General features: G+C 39.5%; 1 protein-coding gene across 7 annotated transcripts in view; it reads left to right on the top strand.

Annotated features, from left to right (window-relative positions):
• eps15l1 (epidermal growth factor receptor pathway substrate 15 like 1) overlaps window positions 1-14,291 on the top strand; it is a 249,606-nt gene that overhangs the window by 209,349 nt on the left and 25,966 nt on the right. For 3 of the 7 annotated variants that reach the window (XM_033046723.1, XM_033046718.1, XM_033046717.1), the window contains one exon: window positions 8,735-8,940. The exons of 3 other annotated variants lie outside the window; for them this stretch is intronic. In XM_033046723.1, the coding sequence (XP_032902614.1) occupies window positions 8,735-8,940 (206 nt within the window). The remainder of the gene's footprint in view (window positions 1-8,734; window positions 8,941-14,291) is intronic. One more of the 7 variants, XM_033046719.1, reaches the window with a different exon arrangement.

Genomic DNA, 14,291 nt, shown 5'->3' with positions numbered 1-14,291 from the left:
ATGAATGAATTAGCCTCGACTTATTGAATGATGGAGCAAGCTTCTCATTTTCTTAATGAGGTAGGGCTAGCATATTTCTCATCTACAAAATGCACTATGGCTGCTCACCATAGGTTACTGCAACAGCATCTTTCCAAACCCACTAGCTTAACCACCAAGAAGAACGAGGCAACTCGTGCATAAGCACTCCTCCAGCTTGAGGCTATCCATCTAATTCACATGCTTCTTGACGTAGTAATGTTCCTTGATTTATTGCAGGAGTAAATAAACATGTGGATACAGCAAGCAGTTAGGAAGTCAGATGCTATGTTGGCTTTCACTGCAGGAGGATTTGAGGATGTCTCGTTACAATTTCATAGGGTCTTGGTGACACCACATCAGGAATGTTGTATTCTATCAGCAGTCCATACCAATGCAAGAACATAATTGTGATAGAGGGCGATCAATGAGGATTTGACAGATTCTGGGCTGGTGAGTTCGTGGTATGAAGAGAGATTAAGCAAACTTGGACTATATTCTCGCGTTTAGAAGAATTTGAGATTATCTCATTGAATGGATTTCTGCTGGATCTTAATATCGGCTGCACGGTTGCATGTGAATTGTGACTAGCTGGGCATGAGGAACTATCATAATTACCCTCTGAAGATTCATGGACCAAGCAAGAAATTAATACATTCTGGAAGGAGTTGTGCAAATGGCCAAAAAAAGCAACCTTAAATCTTAATTAAATAGGTATTTCTGTGTTTGTTACGGAGAAATGATGCATACACATAGTGAGAATTTTGGCCTCTTGGGTTACTTACAAACAAACAAATTAGAAGCAGGAAGAGGCCAGTCCACCCTTCGAGCTTCTCTGTCATTTGAGGAGATCACAGTTGATTTGATTATAATCTCAATCCTGAAATTCCAAGATGGTTGCTGTTAAAGTTCCTAGTGTATAGGTAATTGAAATTTTTTTTTAAAGTGTCATGCAACTGCACAGAACCATGGACTGCTAACAGCATGGAACAAGGCCGAGTCCATACAGGTTTGGTTGGAGCAATCTAGATAATGCCATTACCTGCCCTAACCTGACTAGTCTTGCAAATTCTTCCTTTTTGATACTTAGCCAGTTTCCTTTGAGAATGCCACAATTAAATATGCCTCCACCACTTCCCCCGGCATTGGATTCTGGAGCATAACCATTTGTTAAAATATTGTTTTTATGTCACTTAAGGATCTTTTGCTAACTATGTTAATTCTATGTTCTCTACATTTGGCCTGTTTCCACCAGTGGAAACTCTACTTTATCAATATTCTTCATGATTTTTCACACCACTACCCGATTTCCTCACAATTCCCCTGTTCTAGGAAAACAACCTCGACTTCTCTAGTCAACCCATATTATTAAAGTACGGCATGCCTGGATTCTTTTCGATAAATCTTTTTGAAAATCTTTTTTCCATCCTCTCCAGGACCTTCACTTCTTTCTTGAAATATGGCACCCATAACAGAGTATAATACTCCAATTGTGGCTGAATGGGTGTTCTGTAAATATCTATCATCTTCCTTGTGCTTGCAATAAAGTCTATCAATCAATCAATCAATCAATCAATTCTTTCCCTTGATTTATAAAGTTTGAATCTTATATGCTTTTCAACCACTTTTTTCAACCTACTGAGCCACTTTCAACATATTATGCACATGCACATCCAGATCTTTTTGGAATTGTATTTTCTAGCGGAATGGTACCATTCGGCGCCGCCGTTTCGGCACCGCTGTTTTGGCGCCTCCGTTTGGAGGCACCGATCTTTTGCTAATTCATGAGAACGTCTCATTAAACACACCCAAACCCCAAAATTGAGGGTAAAAACAAATAATTTTTAAAGTGCAATCATTAACAAAGTAGACAGTAAATTGTTACAAAGTCTCCGAAATGCATTCTACTGGTTTAGCTTCAGGTGAAGTAAGTTAGATGAAGTAAGATGAAAGTTTAGATGAATTAAGATTAGTTACCGGCTGGTTATTTTTATTTTGGGCATAGGAAAATTCATGACACAATTTATAGGGGACAACAGAAACCTACATTTATATTAAACGGGGGGACAATCAAAAGCAGCGGTGCCGAAACAGCGGCGCCGAAAAGTACCCGGCCACTAAAATGTAGCTCTTCACATTTCCCTACCCTGTCATCCATTCCACCAATCTGTCTATATCTCCTTGAAGTCTGTAAATCCCCTGTCCCACTTGGGCTACCTCCACCGCGACCTCTGGCGAGTTTGCCCGCGACCCATAGTTGCGGCAAGGTCGCCGCAAGGTCGTAGGAGGTCTTCGTCACTCTCCTTCATGGTCGCGAGTGGTCTCCGCGTAGTCGAGGCTTCAGCTAGGTCGCAATTTTTTTTTTCAAAATGAAAAAAATTGACCGCGACTAAAAATAGGTCACCGTGGGAAAAATCGATATTTTTTTAGTCATAGGTCCAGTCGAAGCCGGTCGCAGTAGGTTGTGATGCTAGTCGTAGGTAGTCGAAGGTAATAGCTCCGGGGTGAAAAAAGGTCAGTGGAAAAAAAAGGAAATTTAAACAGCAGAACGCCACCTCTTTCACTCCAAGGCATGTTCATTCATAGCTGGAGAGTTTTTTGGAGAGGAGACTTGTGTTTTAGAGATGGCACCAAAAAGGCAGCAGCGCAGGGGGAGGCCACAACCCTAAAAAAAACCTGCCATGCAGGTGTTGCCCACCCAGGAGGAGGAGTGGCAGGAGGTGATGCCACAGGAGGTGAGAGTGCAGGAGGAGGTAGCCCTGCATGAGAGACCCCTGGAGGAGGAGACCAGGGTGGTAGTATATGTCCCCACCACCACCCCATCCTTCACTGCTTCATTTGAAGGCAGCAAAGCAGCCCTTTCTCCTGTGTCTGACACAGCATCAGAGGCAGATGCCCCATTGGTGGTGAGGGAGGGCTGGAGGAAGGTTATGCCCTACACCTTCTCCAGGCACCAGGAGGGGGACCTTGACGAATGGTTCTAGCAGAATTCCTTCCTGTACGAAAAGGAAAATGAGGGTACAGGGACAGGGACAAGAATGGCATGCTTGCCATCCACTGCCCCACATGTGTGCTTAAAGTTCCATCTTTTGTCAAAGCCCAGCGCCACTATCTTCCAGTCATCTGGTGTACTGGGACAGTCCATCACATCATCTTCATTCACCCATTGAGACTTCTTGTGCTTCCTCTTCACCCTTGCTCTCCCCCTTCTGCCTTTCTTAAAAGGCTGCTGAAGCAAAAGGGCTACTGCAAACAGCAGTAGTTGTATTTTTACTAACATCCTCCAAACTAGTTCCTTCCTTGCTTGCATGGTTCAGATTGATTAAAAAAAAAACCTGGGAGGCATTTTTTAGTGAGAAAAAAATCCAGACATGACATCATTTTATCAGGTGATCATTTGAGCTGTAAACAATCGTCACTGGTCATTGTTAGTGGTCCTCTGAGGTAGAAGGGGGCCGTGCTCAATCACGAACCAATTTGCCAGAGACCATCCTCGAGTAAAACATACTTGGTCGAAGCCAGTCTTCAATATATTCGAAGGAGGTCTTCTTCATAGTCGAGGGAGGTCTTCAACATAGTCGTACACATAGTCGTGGGATGTCGTAGGAGGTCGTAGGTCACCACGACCTTGATTTTTTTTTAGTCGCTTAAGGTCGCCAGAGGTCGCGATGGAGATCTCCCAAGTGGGACGGGCCCTAAATTATCATCTTCACAATTGTTGTTTCCCCAAGTTTTGTGTTGTGTAGATTTGGAAATTGTACCCTATTCACCCAGAATAAATTAAGAAAAACAGTGTTTCAGTATTGAAGCACGAAGAACTTCGCAGCACACAACAACCTTTCACCACTGCTCTATGCACCCTGCTAGTCTGTCAGCATTTCCATGTTGCTAATTATAGATCTGTACTAAAAAAATAATTTTATAGGATTTATTGTTTTAACCTATGATTGGAGTTCTTTCCCCACACTGTATGTCTTCTTCAAATCTACTGAATTTCTAATTAGTGTATCTGGATGCATTTTCATATATAGCTTTTGCAGCAAATATTTGAGGTGACCTTTTCTCCAGCATGCTTCCCTTGTACCAAATGTCCTAATATCTGCACTACTACCAGAGACATCGAAAGTGAGAATCCAATCTGGAGATATTTTTTCTAACTCAAAATTACTAAACCAATTTAAAATGCTAAGCTATTGGGAAAACCATGCAATGTTTAATCACCAAAGTATTAACTATTTTCAGACGTAAACTGAGTTTTTACAGAGTTAAACAATTGCAAAGGAACTATATATATATATATATATATATAATCTTAGAACCTTTGATAACTCTCCCTAAATGATTTATTAATTGTTGCTTTAAACAGCTTTTAACCAGTTGTCAGTCATACTCTGGAATCGAGAGATTCTGCATAGTTGTAAAGTGCATATTTATCATGATTTTCCACAGCACGTTAAACCAGTAAACACTCCCGTATATGTCTTGTGGTCAGATGTCATATCTTAACCTGTGAAACTCGATACAGTAACTGAACAAAATCAAAATGTTAACAGAAATGCTCTCTTTCATTCTGAATAATTAATATTTCTGTTTTCAGTGGATGGTGTTTTAAGAATTTGGTAATGCTAAAATATATATTTTTTAATTCTTCAGTTTGCATTTCTAGATGTGTTTATGCATAGTTCAAAAGGAGCAGTTTAACCACTTTCACAATGAGATTCAGAAACCACTGCAGCGTTATAACACGTTACAGTAGGTACTATAATCCCACACAACCCCCAACCTGTTGCTTTCATTTACTGATTCTATTGTGATCTACAAATATACCATGTATTAAATAATTTGTTCAATGCTGAGATCTACTTCCAGCTTGTGCGGTCTGCTGAAATTCAGTCCGGTTTCTGATTAAAAAGAAACCTTCAATTGGACTTTCAGGAGTTTCCTTCAAGCACTAACAAAACAAAATATTAAATTTTGTGTTCATTATACCACTCAAAGTGTTGCAATAACTGGCCATGATTATTTTGATCCTGCATCAGTGTTTCCAGTTCACCACTGATGGAAGTCCAGAGGAACACACACACACATTTGTCTCCATTGCAGATGAAGGTCATTGATTTTAAAAACAACACTTAAGAGTACTATCAACTATATTTTCCCTCCCTAAATATCTTCTGTTCAGTGATTATAAAAAAAGTTTATTGACTTCCACTTTTTTTCGTTCCAAACTCATATAGTCAGGCAGGAGTTTATTGCAAGTGTAGCTGAGGTCTGTTTCCTCAGCCTAGTCACCAGTGATAAAACTGAAGGTTCCAAAAAACGTTAACTTGCTTTCTGGGTTTTGGTTTGCTTCTTCATGTTACGTTTATCTGAGTGTTCGCCTCAAAATGAGTCACTCCTGAGAAAGCAACATCAAAGATGCTATTGAAATGAATGGATCTTTAATTTATTTGCAACGGTTTGATAGAAGCTTTAAACGTCTTCCGTAGATGCAGAGTATATACGCTACAGTTAATCATGTGAGGACCTTGACAATGAGTATCAGCAGGCTGTTCAATTTGAAACTTCATGGCAGAGCATAATCTTGACTTCAGTCAGGCTCTCCAGGTCTTGATACTGGTATTTCTTTATATTGTATGCCTTTGTTTAACTGTCAGGTGTGGGTAACCTGCCTTTCTCCTTCCCCTGCCATAAACTTCTCCTGCTCAGGATCTTGGACCTGCCTGCTCCTTATTTTGAAGCATGGAAGATAAACTTCCTGAGTCATTTGAGGGAGATGGTTCAGTCCTCTTATTTATTTGCTTCCAATCATTTCTAAAAATTCCAGAAGGGTGTAGGATTATTTAAAGGCATTTACTTACACCAGTCCCACAAAACAACCTCTATCATGGAGGATGTGGTTCAGCAAAATTCATCTTTAACTGGCTCAGGCATATTCCGTCATGACCAACTTCCTCTAACCATTCTGCTCTGAACGGCATTCCCTTTTTATGGAGGACCCCAGGATTTGCTGATTTATCGGCTCTCTTCAGATGAGATCTTAGGTCCACGGAGATTCATGTGTTATGTTGATTATTGAATGCTGTTATTCTATGTTGTCATTTCTGTTTTAAAAAGAAGGCTGTGGTCTTTCATGGAATCGTAACTTACCAGTAATCCATTTTGTACCATATTTGCTAAATCACCCTGAATCTTATGTATTCTAACCTTCTGCACAAGCCTATCATATGGGACCTTGCCAAATCCTTGTTAAACATCATGGAAATTGAGTTTTGCTCCGTGCCCTTGTCAACCCTCTGTCACCTGAATTTGTGGGACATGAACTCCCATGGACAAATCTATACTGACTATCTTTAATCAGTCCTTGTCTTTCTAAATAAATCCTGCCCCTCAGAGTCTCTTCCACTGATGTAAAACTTATCAACCAGCTTCCCTTCTTAAATAAAAGCACAATTTTTACCTCCTGCAGTCTTCTGGATCTTCGTGCATTGCTATCGTAGATACAGAATCTCTGCCAGGGTCCCAGCAAGTTCTTGCTTGCTTCTGGTAACATCCTAGTGAGGCCCCGGGGATATAATCATCTTCAAGATCACCAATACCTCTTTCTTTCTAATGTCGATATGCTTCGGGATATCAATGTTCTCTTCCCCAAACTCATCTGAATCCATGTCCTTCTTGGCAAATCCAGATGAGTATTCATTACGGATCTCTGAGATTCCACACAAAAATTACTACCTCCGTGGACTTGCTCTCTTCCCAATTACCTTTTTGCTCTTAATATACTTTTTGAATCTTTTAGGATTCTCCATTATCTTATTTACCAAGAATATCTCATGAGCCCTTTTTTGCTCTCCTAATCTCCTTATAAAATGTACTCCTACAGCTCTTGTACACAAGGGATTTGCTTGAACCTAGAGCCTATAGCTGACATATGCCTCTTTTTCCTGACCAGAACCTCAGTATCCCGCATCAACAGAGTTCCTTAATTCTACCAGCTTCCCCTTCATTCTAACAGGAACATGTTGACCCTGAACTCTTCCTATCTCGCATTTAAAACCTCCCACTTGCCAGGTGACCCTTTACCTCTTAACATTCTCTCCCGGTCAATGTTTGCAAGTTACTTTCTAATACCTTCAAAATTTGCCTTGCTCCAATTAACATCTTTAACTTGTGGGCCAGTCCTATATTCTTCCATAACTATCTTAAAACTACCGAATTATAGTCACTGGCTCAAAAGTGCTCCCTCACTGGCACAGCAGCCATTTGCCTCATTTCCTGTGATGAGGTTGAGTGCAGTAATTCTCGCAAAGGACTATCTACATATTGCTTCAGACAACTTTCGTGGACAAATTCTATCCCCATCTAATCCATTTGCATGATGGCAGTCGCAGTTAGTGTAAGAGTGGTTAAAATCATATACGATTACAATCTTATTATTTCCACACCTATGATCACCTTACATTTTTGCTCTTAATTCCCATTATTTGGTGGTCCATAGTAGAACCCCACCAAAGTGATCATCGTTTTTTTATTTCTAGGTTTTACCCGTAGAGCCGCGCTGAATGTTGCCATGGATTATCCTCGCGAAATACTGATACGATGTTCTCGTCTATCCATCCTCTATTACCTCCACCTCTAGCATATTCACTGAGAGTAAAAAAGGTCAATTATTTTGCCTAAGTGAAATGTATGATTCTTTTGATGCTGCACATTTTAATTCTAGGCATTCATTGATTTGGATATCCACAGCATTTTTCATCCATAAATTGAAACGTTTGGACATTGTTTGTCCTGAATCTAAAGGATGGAGTTCATAGCCTGTGTAATAGTAATACAAATGGAAATGGAAATTGCCCCTTCCACCACCTTTTATTCCTTGCAGATGATTGCTATCCTTAACTTGACTTCACTGGCTAAATTTGCAAACATTTATTTTATATTTAATTTTTAAAATAACCTATGCCCTCATTAAGCCATGTCAGCATTGTCTTGCAAGGATATACAGAATGATATGAGCAATAATATCGAGCTGGACGTGGTGCATCAGTGGATAAGGGTCAGGTGATAGACTCTTGGTCTCTGTTACATTGTGGTGAAAGTACATCATTGCCATTCACTCATAGCTTTTGCAATTTATGTTATTCTGTGTGGCAAATTAATATTGGATGATATTGCTGTTGTAATTTATGTCTGAAAATGTAAGCTTATGTCAGGCAATCACCTTTGAAACTCGCACATTTTGTCAGTTAAAACATTTTTTAGGATATGTTTGAATAAGGTTCTGTGGTGCAATTTTTTGAAAGATAGATTAACCTCTTTATCACCATTTCACCAGGGAGCACCATGGCCTGTTTTTAACTTGTAACATATAAATGTCTTCTGCATTTTTCTGGTATCCTACAGCAATTTGTGCATTATATGGAACAATCCTTTCAAAACCTCCATGAATGGTGCTTAGAGACAGTGAGCAAAAGGTGTGTGGAAGCAGGAAGAGAACACCAGAGTGTCAGTACACTGCGCATAATCCAGCACAGGACTGGCTGTTCAATTACTTATCCACAAGATCCCAGCAAAACACTCAGATCTTGTTGGTAATGCAACAAATCTCAAAAGGTTAAAAAAGAGATACTACTGTAAGTAAGTGCCTATGGTGAAGGGTTAAAGCCTGGCTTTGCCTCCTGGTGGGAAATAATGCTTTTCTTTCTAAACTTTCCAGGTAAATGTACCCCTGTAAACAGGCCTGGCTCGGCCGACTCTCTCAAGCCCCACGATCCTTTCCACCCCTTTGGCGCTGATGATGGTGACCAGTTTCAAAGTAAAAAGGGGCTCGGTGACTCATTCAGCGGTAAAGATCCCTTCACGCCTTCTTCCTCAAGTAAAACTTCTAAAGACTCTTCTTTGGGTTTTGCAGACTTCAGCTCTGTAAGTTGAGACCAGTGATACTCTGTCCACAATCACTTCCTCCCAATCCCTTTTCCAACTCTGTGCTAGAACGATCATTTTACTAAAGCCTACACTGGATGCCTCACCAGCTTCTCTATCCATTCTTTTGGAAATCATGCTAGCCATTTTTCTAAAATAACACTGATCTCTTCAATATATTTTGCCCTTTCCTCTATTTCTGTCTACTGTTATAGAAAAAAAAGATTGAACCAGTGGCCAACCAATGACAGCAAGCAGCCTTTTTCAAAAATAAAATTGACAAGCAACAGATGGTGTTGAAAATTGCAGTAATCATTGGCTACCGATAAATTATACATTGGCAGGGGGTTGACTGATTACAACCAATTAAACCAGATGTGATAACTGTTATATTGCTGTCATAGACTGGATTGAAGTGTTTATTTTGATGGTGTCTGTTGTGACAATACTTTCCAAATAAACTTCAACCAGGATAAGTATATCATCAAGGCATTTGGCCAACACATATTTGGTTGGTGGCTGGGTGTTAATATTTCCTTCTTATCCCTCTTCTTTACCCCTCTCTCCCCAACCCCCATTTACCCATCATGCACTACTTGGGACAACTGATCTGATTGTGCTTCAGTGCAGTTGTCTCTCGTAATATTTAGCTGGTGCATGCGAGGCATTGATTATGAATTGGGATATTTTTATTAACATGTGCCAACAATATCACTACTCAGCTTTCAGTCCTGAGTGTATTGCTTGTGAACTTGGTGTGCATCAGTGTCCACTCCGCATATATTTAAAGTATTGCTATCAGTGAACTGAAACCAAGCCAGTTGAAAACATGGGAGAAGCATCAGAAGGAGTGAAAAAATTATATTTCTTCAACAGTGGGCATGTGTTCATGACTTTCTACAGAAATTCCTGTAATTCCAGTTCTTCATACCTCTCTTACTGTTTTTACTTTAGAATTTGTGCTTGTTTGTAAGATTTGCCTTCAAGGGTATCCATCCTTTCTAAGATTTGTTAGAATGTGTTTCTAAAGGAGCAGTGTTTATTGATTAGTGTTTATTGACAAATCTCTAATTGTTCTCTGAGATGATGATCAGCTGCCACCTGGAACTGCTGCAGTCCTCCAACAGTGTTGTTGAGTAAAAAGTGTAAGAATTTAGAGACAAAGGTCATTTTATGGTGCATTGTTGAGTTCTATTTTGTCATCAGTTTAGCAAACGCAAACGGAGAAAATAAATGTAATCTGTATTGAAAGATAAATCCTCTTTAATTAATTATGTTAGCTAGGTTTATCTGATTTGTGTCATTTCAGCTTTCAAAAGATATGTACTTTGATCTGTAAGATAATGGATAAATATGAACTGGTATTGAGAAGTAGAAATATATTGCCATCATTGTATTTTCTGCCTGCCACCATTTATCTTTTGAGCCTAACAGAGTCTAACCTGGACCTGATAGCCAACTTGGCCAGAGAATGGGATACATTTTTTAATGTAACAATCTATTTGAAGAAACACTGGCAATCATCTCTGTACGCTAGTTCTGTAACAGTGAGTTCAAGTCCTAGTGTTTAATTGAAATTATTTAAATTGGTGGACTAACATCAAAAGGTCCATGAATGCGGGCAGAAGGTTGTAAACTCTTAATTGGTTTAATGGGGGGAAGAACTTGCCATTCTTGCTTGTTCTAACAATGTGGTTGTCTTTTGATACAAAGCTATGTTGGCTTTTTTAGAGGCTTGAAAAGAGAATGGATCTGTTAAGTAAATGGACAAGGAGGGGGTAGATGGAATACCGTATTGAAAATTGTGAGGTCACCTGTTTTGGTAGAAAAAATATATTTTTAATAGTGAGAGATTGAAATGTGTTGGTTGAGTATCCTTGCATATTATTCAGGGAACATGTAGTCATAGCAAGACATTACGATAGCAAAGAATGGTGGTTTTTATTACTAGGGGATTTGATATAAGAGTAGAGACATGTTTCTAAGGATGAAATAAGCTTAAGTTATTGCCGCTGTGGTACTGAAAATATCTCACTGGTATGGTGATATTGTAAGCATTGTTTCAATATCTTGTGTCATTCAAGCCTGAAGTGGCTTACTTTCACCTATACATCTTGTTCCAATTATGCCGAACTCTGGTGAAACCGATTCAGGAACATTATGTATAAAGTGATGAGTTTGTCATTTAACAAGAGATTAACTAGACTGGACCCAAACTCTCTTGAATTCAGAAGAACAAGATTATCTCATTGGGACATACAGTGCCCTCCATAATGTTTGGGACAATGATCCATCATTTATTTATTTGCCTCTGTACTCCACAATTTGAGATTTGTAATAGAAAAAAAATCACATGTGGTTAAAGTGCACATTGTCAGATTTTATTAAAGGCCATATTTATACATTTTGGTTTCACCATGTAGAAATTACAGCTGTGTTTATACATAGTCCCCTTATTTCAGGGCACCATAATGATTGGAACACATGGCTTCACGGGTGTTTGTAATTGCTCAGGTGTGTTTAATTGCCTCATTAATGCAGGTATAAGAAAGCTCCCAGCACCTAGTCTTTCCTCCAGTCTTTCCATCACTTTTGGAAACTTTTATTGTTGTTTATCAACATGAGGGCCAAAGTTGTGCCAATGAAAGTCAAAGAATCCATTATGAGACTGAGAAACAAGAATACTACTGTTAGAGACATCAGCCAAACCTTTGACTTACCAAAATAAACGGTTTGAAACATCTTTTAAAAAAAAAGAGAGCACTGGTGAGCTTACTAATCACAAAGGGATTGGCAGGCCAAGGAAGACCTCCACAGCTGATGACAGAAGAATTCTCTCTAATAAAGAGAAAATCCCAAACACCTGTCTGACAGCTCAGAAAAACTCTTCAGGTGTGGATTTGTCAATGACCACTGTCTGCAGAAGACTTCATGAACAGAAATACAGAGGCTACACTGCAAGATGCAAACCACTGGTTAGCTGCAAAAATAGGTTACAGTTTGTCAAGAAGTACTTAAAAGAGCAACCACATTTCTGGAAAAAGGTCTTGTGGACAGATGAGACGAAGATTAACATATCAGAGTGATGGCAAGAGCAAAGATTAGAGGAGAGAAGGAACTGCCCAAGATCCAAAGCATACCACCTCATCTATGAAACATGGTGGTGGGGATGTTATAGTCTGGGCATGTATGGCTGCTGAAGGTACTGGCTCACTTATCTTCATTGACGATACAGCTGCTGATGGTAGTAGCATAATTAATTCTGAAAGCTCCCATCTGCTCAAGTTCAAACAAATGCCTCAAAACTCATTGGCTGGCGGTTCATTCTACGGCAAGCCAATGATCCCAAACATACTGCTAAAGCAACAAAGGGGTTTTTCAAAGCTAGAAAATGGTCAATTCTTGAGTGGCCAAGTCAATCACCCGATCTAAACCAATTGAGCATGCCGTTTATATGCTGAAGAGAAAACTGAAGGGTACTAGCCCCCAAAACAAGCATAAGCAAAAGATGGCTGTAATACAGCCCTGGCAGAGCATCAATAGAGAAGACACCCAGCAACTGGTGATGTCCATGAATCACAGACTTCAAGCAGTCATTGCATGCAAAGGATATGCAACAAAATACTAAACATGACTACTTTTATTTACATGACATTGCTGTGTCCCAAACATTATGGTGCCCTGAAATGGGGGGACTATGTATAAACGCTGCTGTAATTTCTACATGGTGAAACCAAAATGTGTAAAAATGGCCTTTATTAAAATCTGACAACGTGCACTTTAACCACATGTGATTTTTTTTTTTCTATTACAAATCTCAAATTGTGGAGTACAGAGGCAAATAAATAAATGATGGGTCTTTGTCCCAAACATTATGGAGGGCACTGTAATTTGTATAGGGTTTGGGAAGATGGGTGCAAGGATGATGTTTTTCCTGGCTGAGTTGGCTACAGCCATGAATCATCGTCTCAAATTAAGGGATTGGCCATTCTTTTGGATGAAATTTCTTCACCCAAATGGTAGTGAACATTTGCTGTTCTCTATCCAAGATGGTAATGGAGGCTGAGATATTACATTTCCAGGTAATGGGGAACAAGCATTATGGGATTAGCACAGGAATGTGTTGCTGACGCAAAACATCAGGCAGGGTCTTATTGAATGGCAGAGCAAGTGTAAGAGGCTATATGGTCTTCTCTTGATTCTTTTTCAAATGTTCTTTTGGTATTCTTTATGATGTGATCCAAAGCCAGCAATTACTAAATATTATGAAGAAGAAAGTGAAGACAAGTAGGTGACATATGAATTTTATGAAGGTTGATTGCATTTGGTAGCATTGTTGAAGATCTGTTAATTTGTCTTGGCTTCTCCCCAACCGATAGAGAACATTGCCTAGAAGATTCTTGCAGAAATATGTATGTGTGTGCATATATGTACGGCAAATCTAACCTGTCCAGCCTTTGTCATATAAACTTATTCTCGATCATCAACACAATGGAAAGAGTCATCAAGACAGCTATAAAGTGAAGCAAAATCGAACATATACAACATCTTGAAATTCCACAAATTAACTATCAACGGGTAAAGAGGGTGTCCAGAATATTTTTGCTTGATATGGAAGCAGTTTCAAAAAGTAAGCACAAGGGAACCCTTGCAAAACCAAGGAATCACATGAAAAGTCCTTCATGTTTGGTTGTAACGGCCACACAGTCATGGTTTAAAGACCAATGATTGTAGCCTAGGGTATCACTCATTGGTTTCTGAGACAACATCATTCCCTTTCCATCATCACTGAATTCAAGACATGTCTTCTAGTCTAATGATCATCTTTCACAATTCCTAAATCATGCTAGTTCAGAGGTGAATCTCAACAATATCCATCTTTATGCTGAGAAATTATGCCCCATATTTAAGTCACAATAAAACTGAGTAATGATTGCAGTTGCATGAAAAGCTTGAACCATCTTTATCCACATTGAGCACTGTCACTTTAACTTAATCTACATTAATCAGTGGGTGGACTAGATCAGTTATATCACTAACCTAGCTGAATGAGGACCCTGCGAATAGAACATTATTCCTATGTATTAAATGGCCTCATCCTATGCCATGCCATTCTGAAGAAGGGTCTCGAACCGAAACGTTGCCCATTCCTTCTCTCCAGAGATGTTGCCCGTCCCACTGAGTTACTCCAGCATTTTGTGTCTACCCATAATTAGCCATGTTTGTTACAGTTCTATAGAGTCATAGTCAGAGAGACATAGAGTTGTACATCATTGAAACAGGCCCTGTGGCCTACCTTGTTCATGCCGACCAAGTTGGGATATCAGGCTAGACTGATCATCATCAATCCT

The sequence above is a fragment of the Amblyraja radiata genome, chromosome 29 (assembly GCF_010909765.2).
Source record: "Amblyraja radiata isolate CabotCenter1 chromosome 29, sAmbRad1.1.pri, whole genome shotgun sequence".
Lineage (NCBI taxonomy): Eukaryota > Metazoa > Chordata > Chondrichthyes > Rajiformes > Rajidae > Amblyraja > Amblyraja radiata.
Note: the sequence above shows the minus strand (reverse complement) of the source record. Positions and strands in the feature narration are given on the sequence as shown.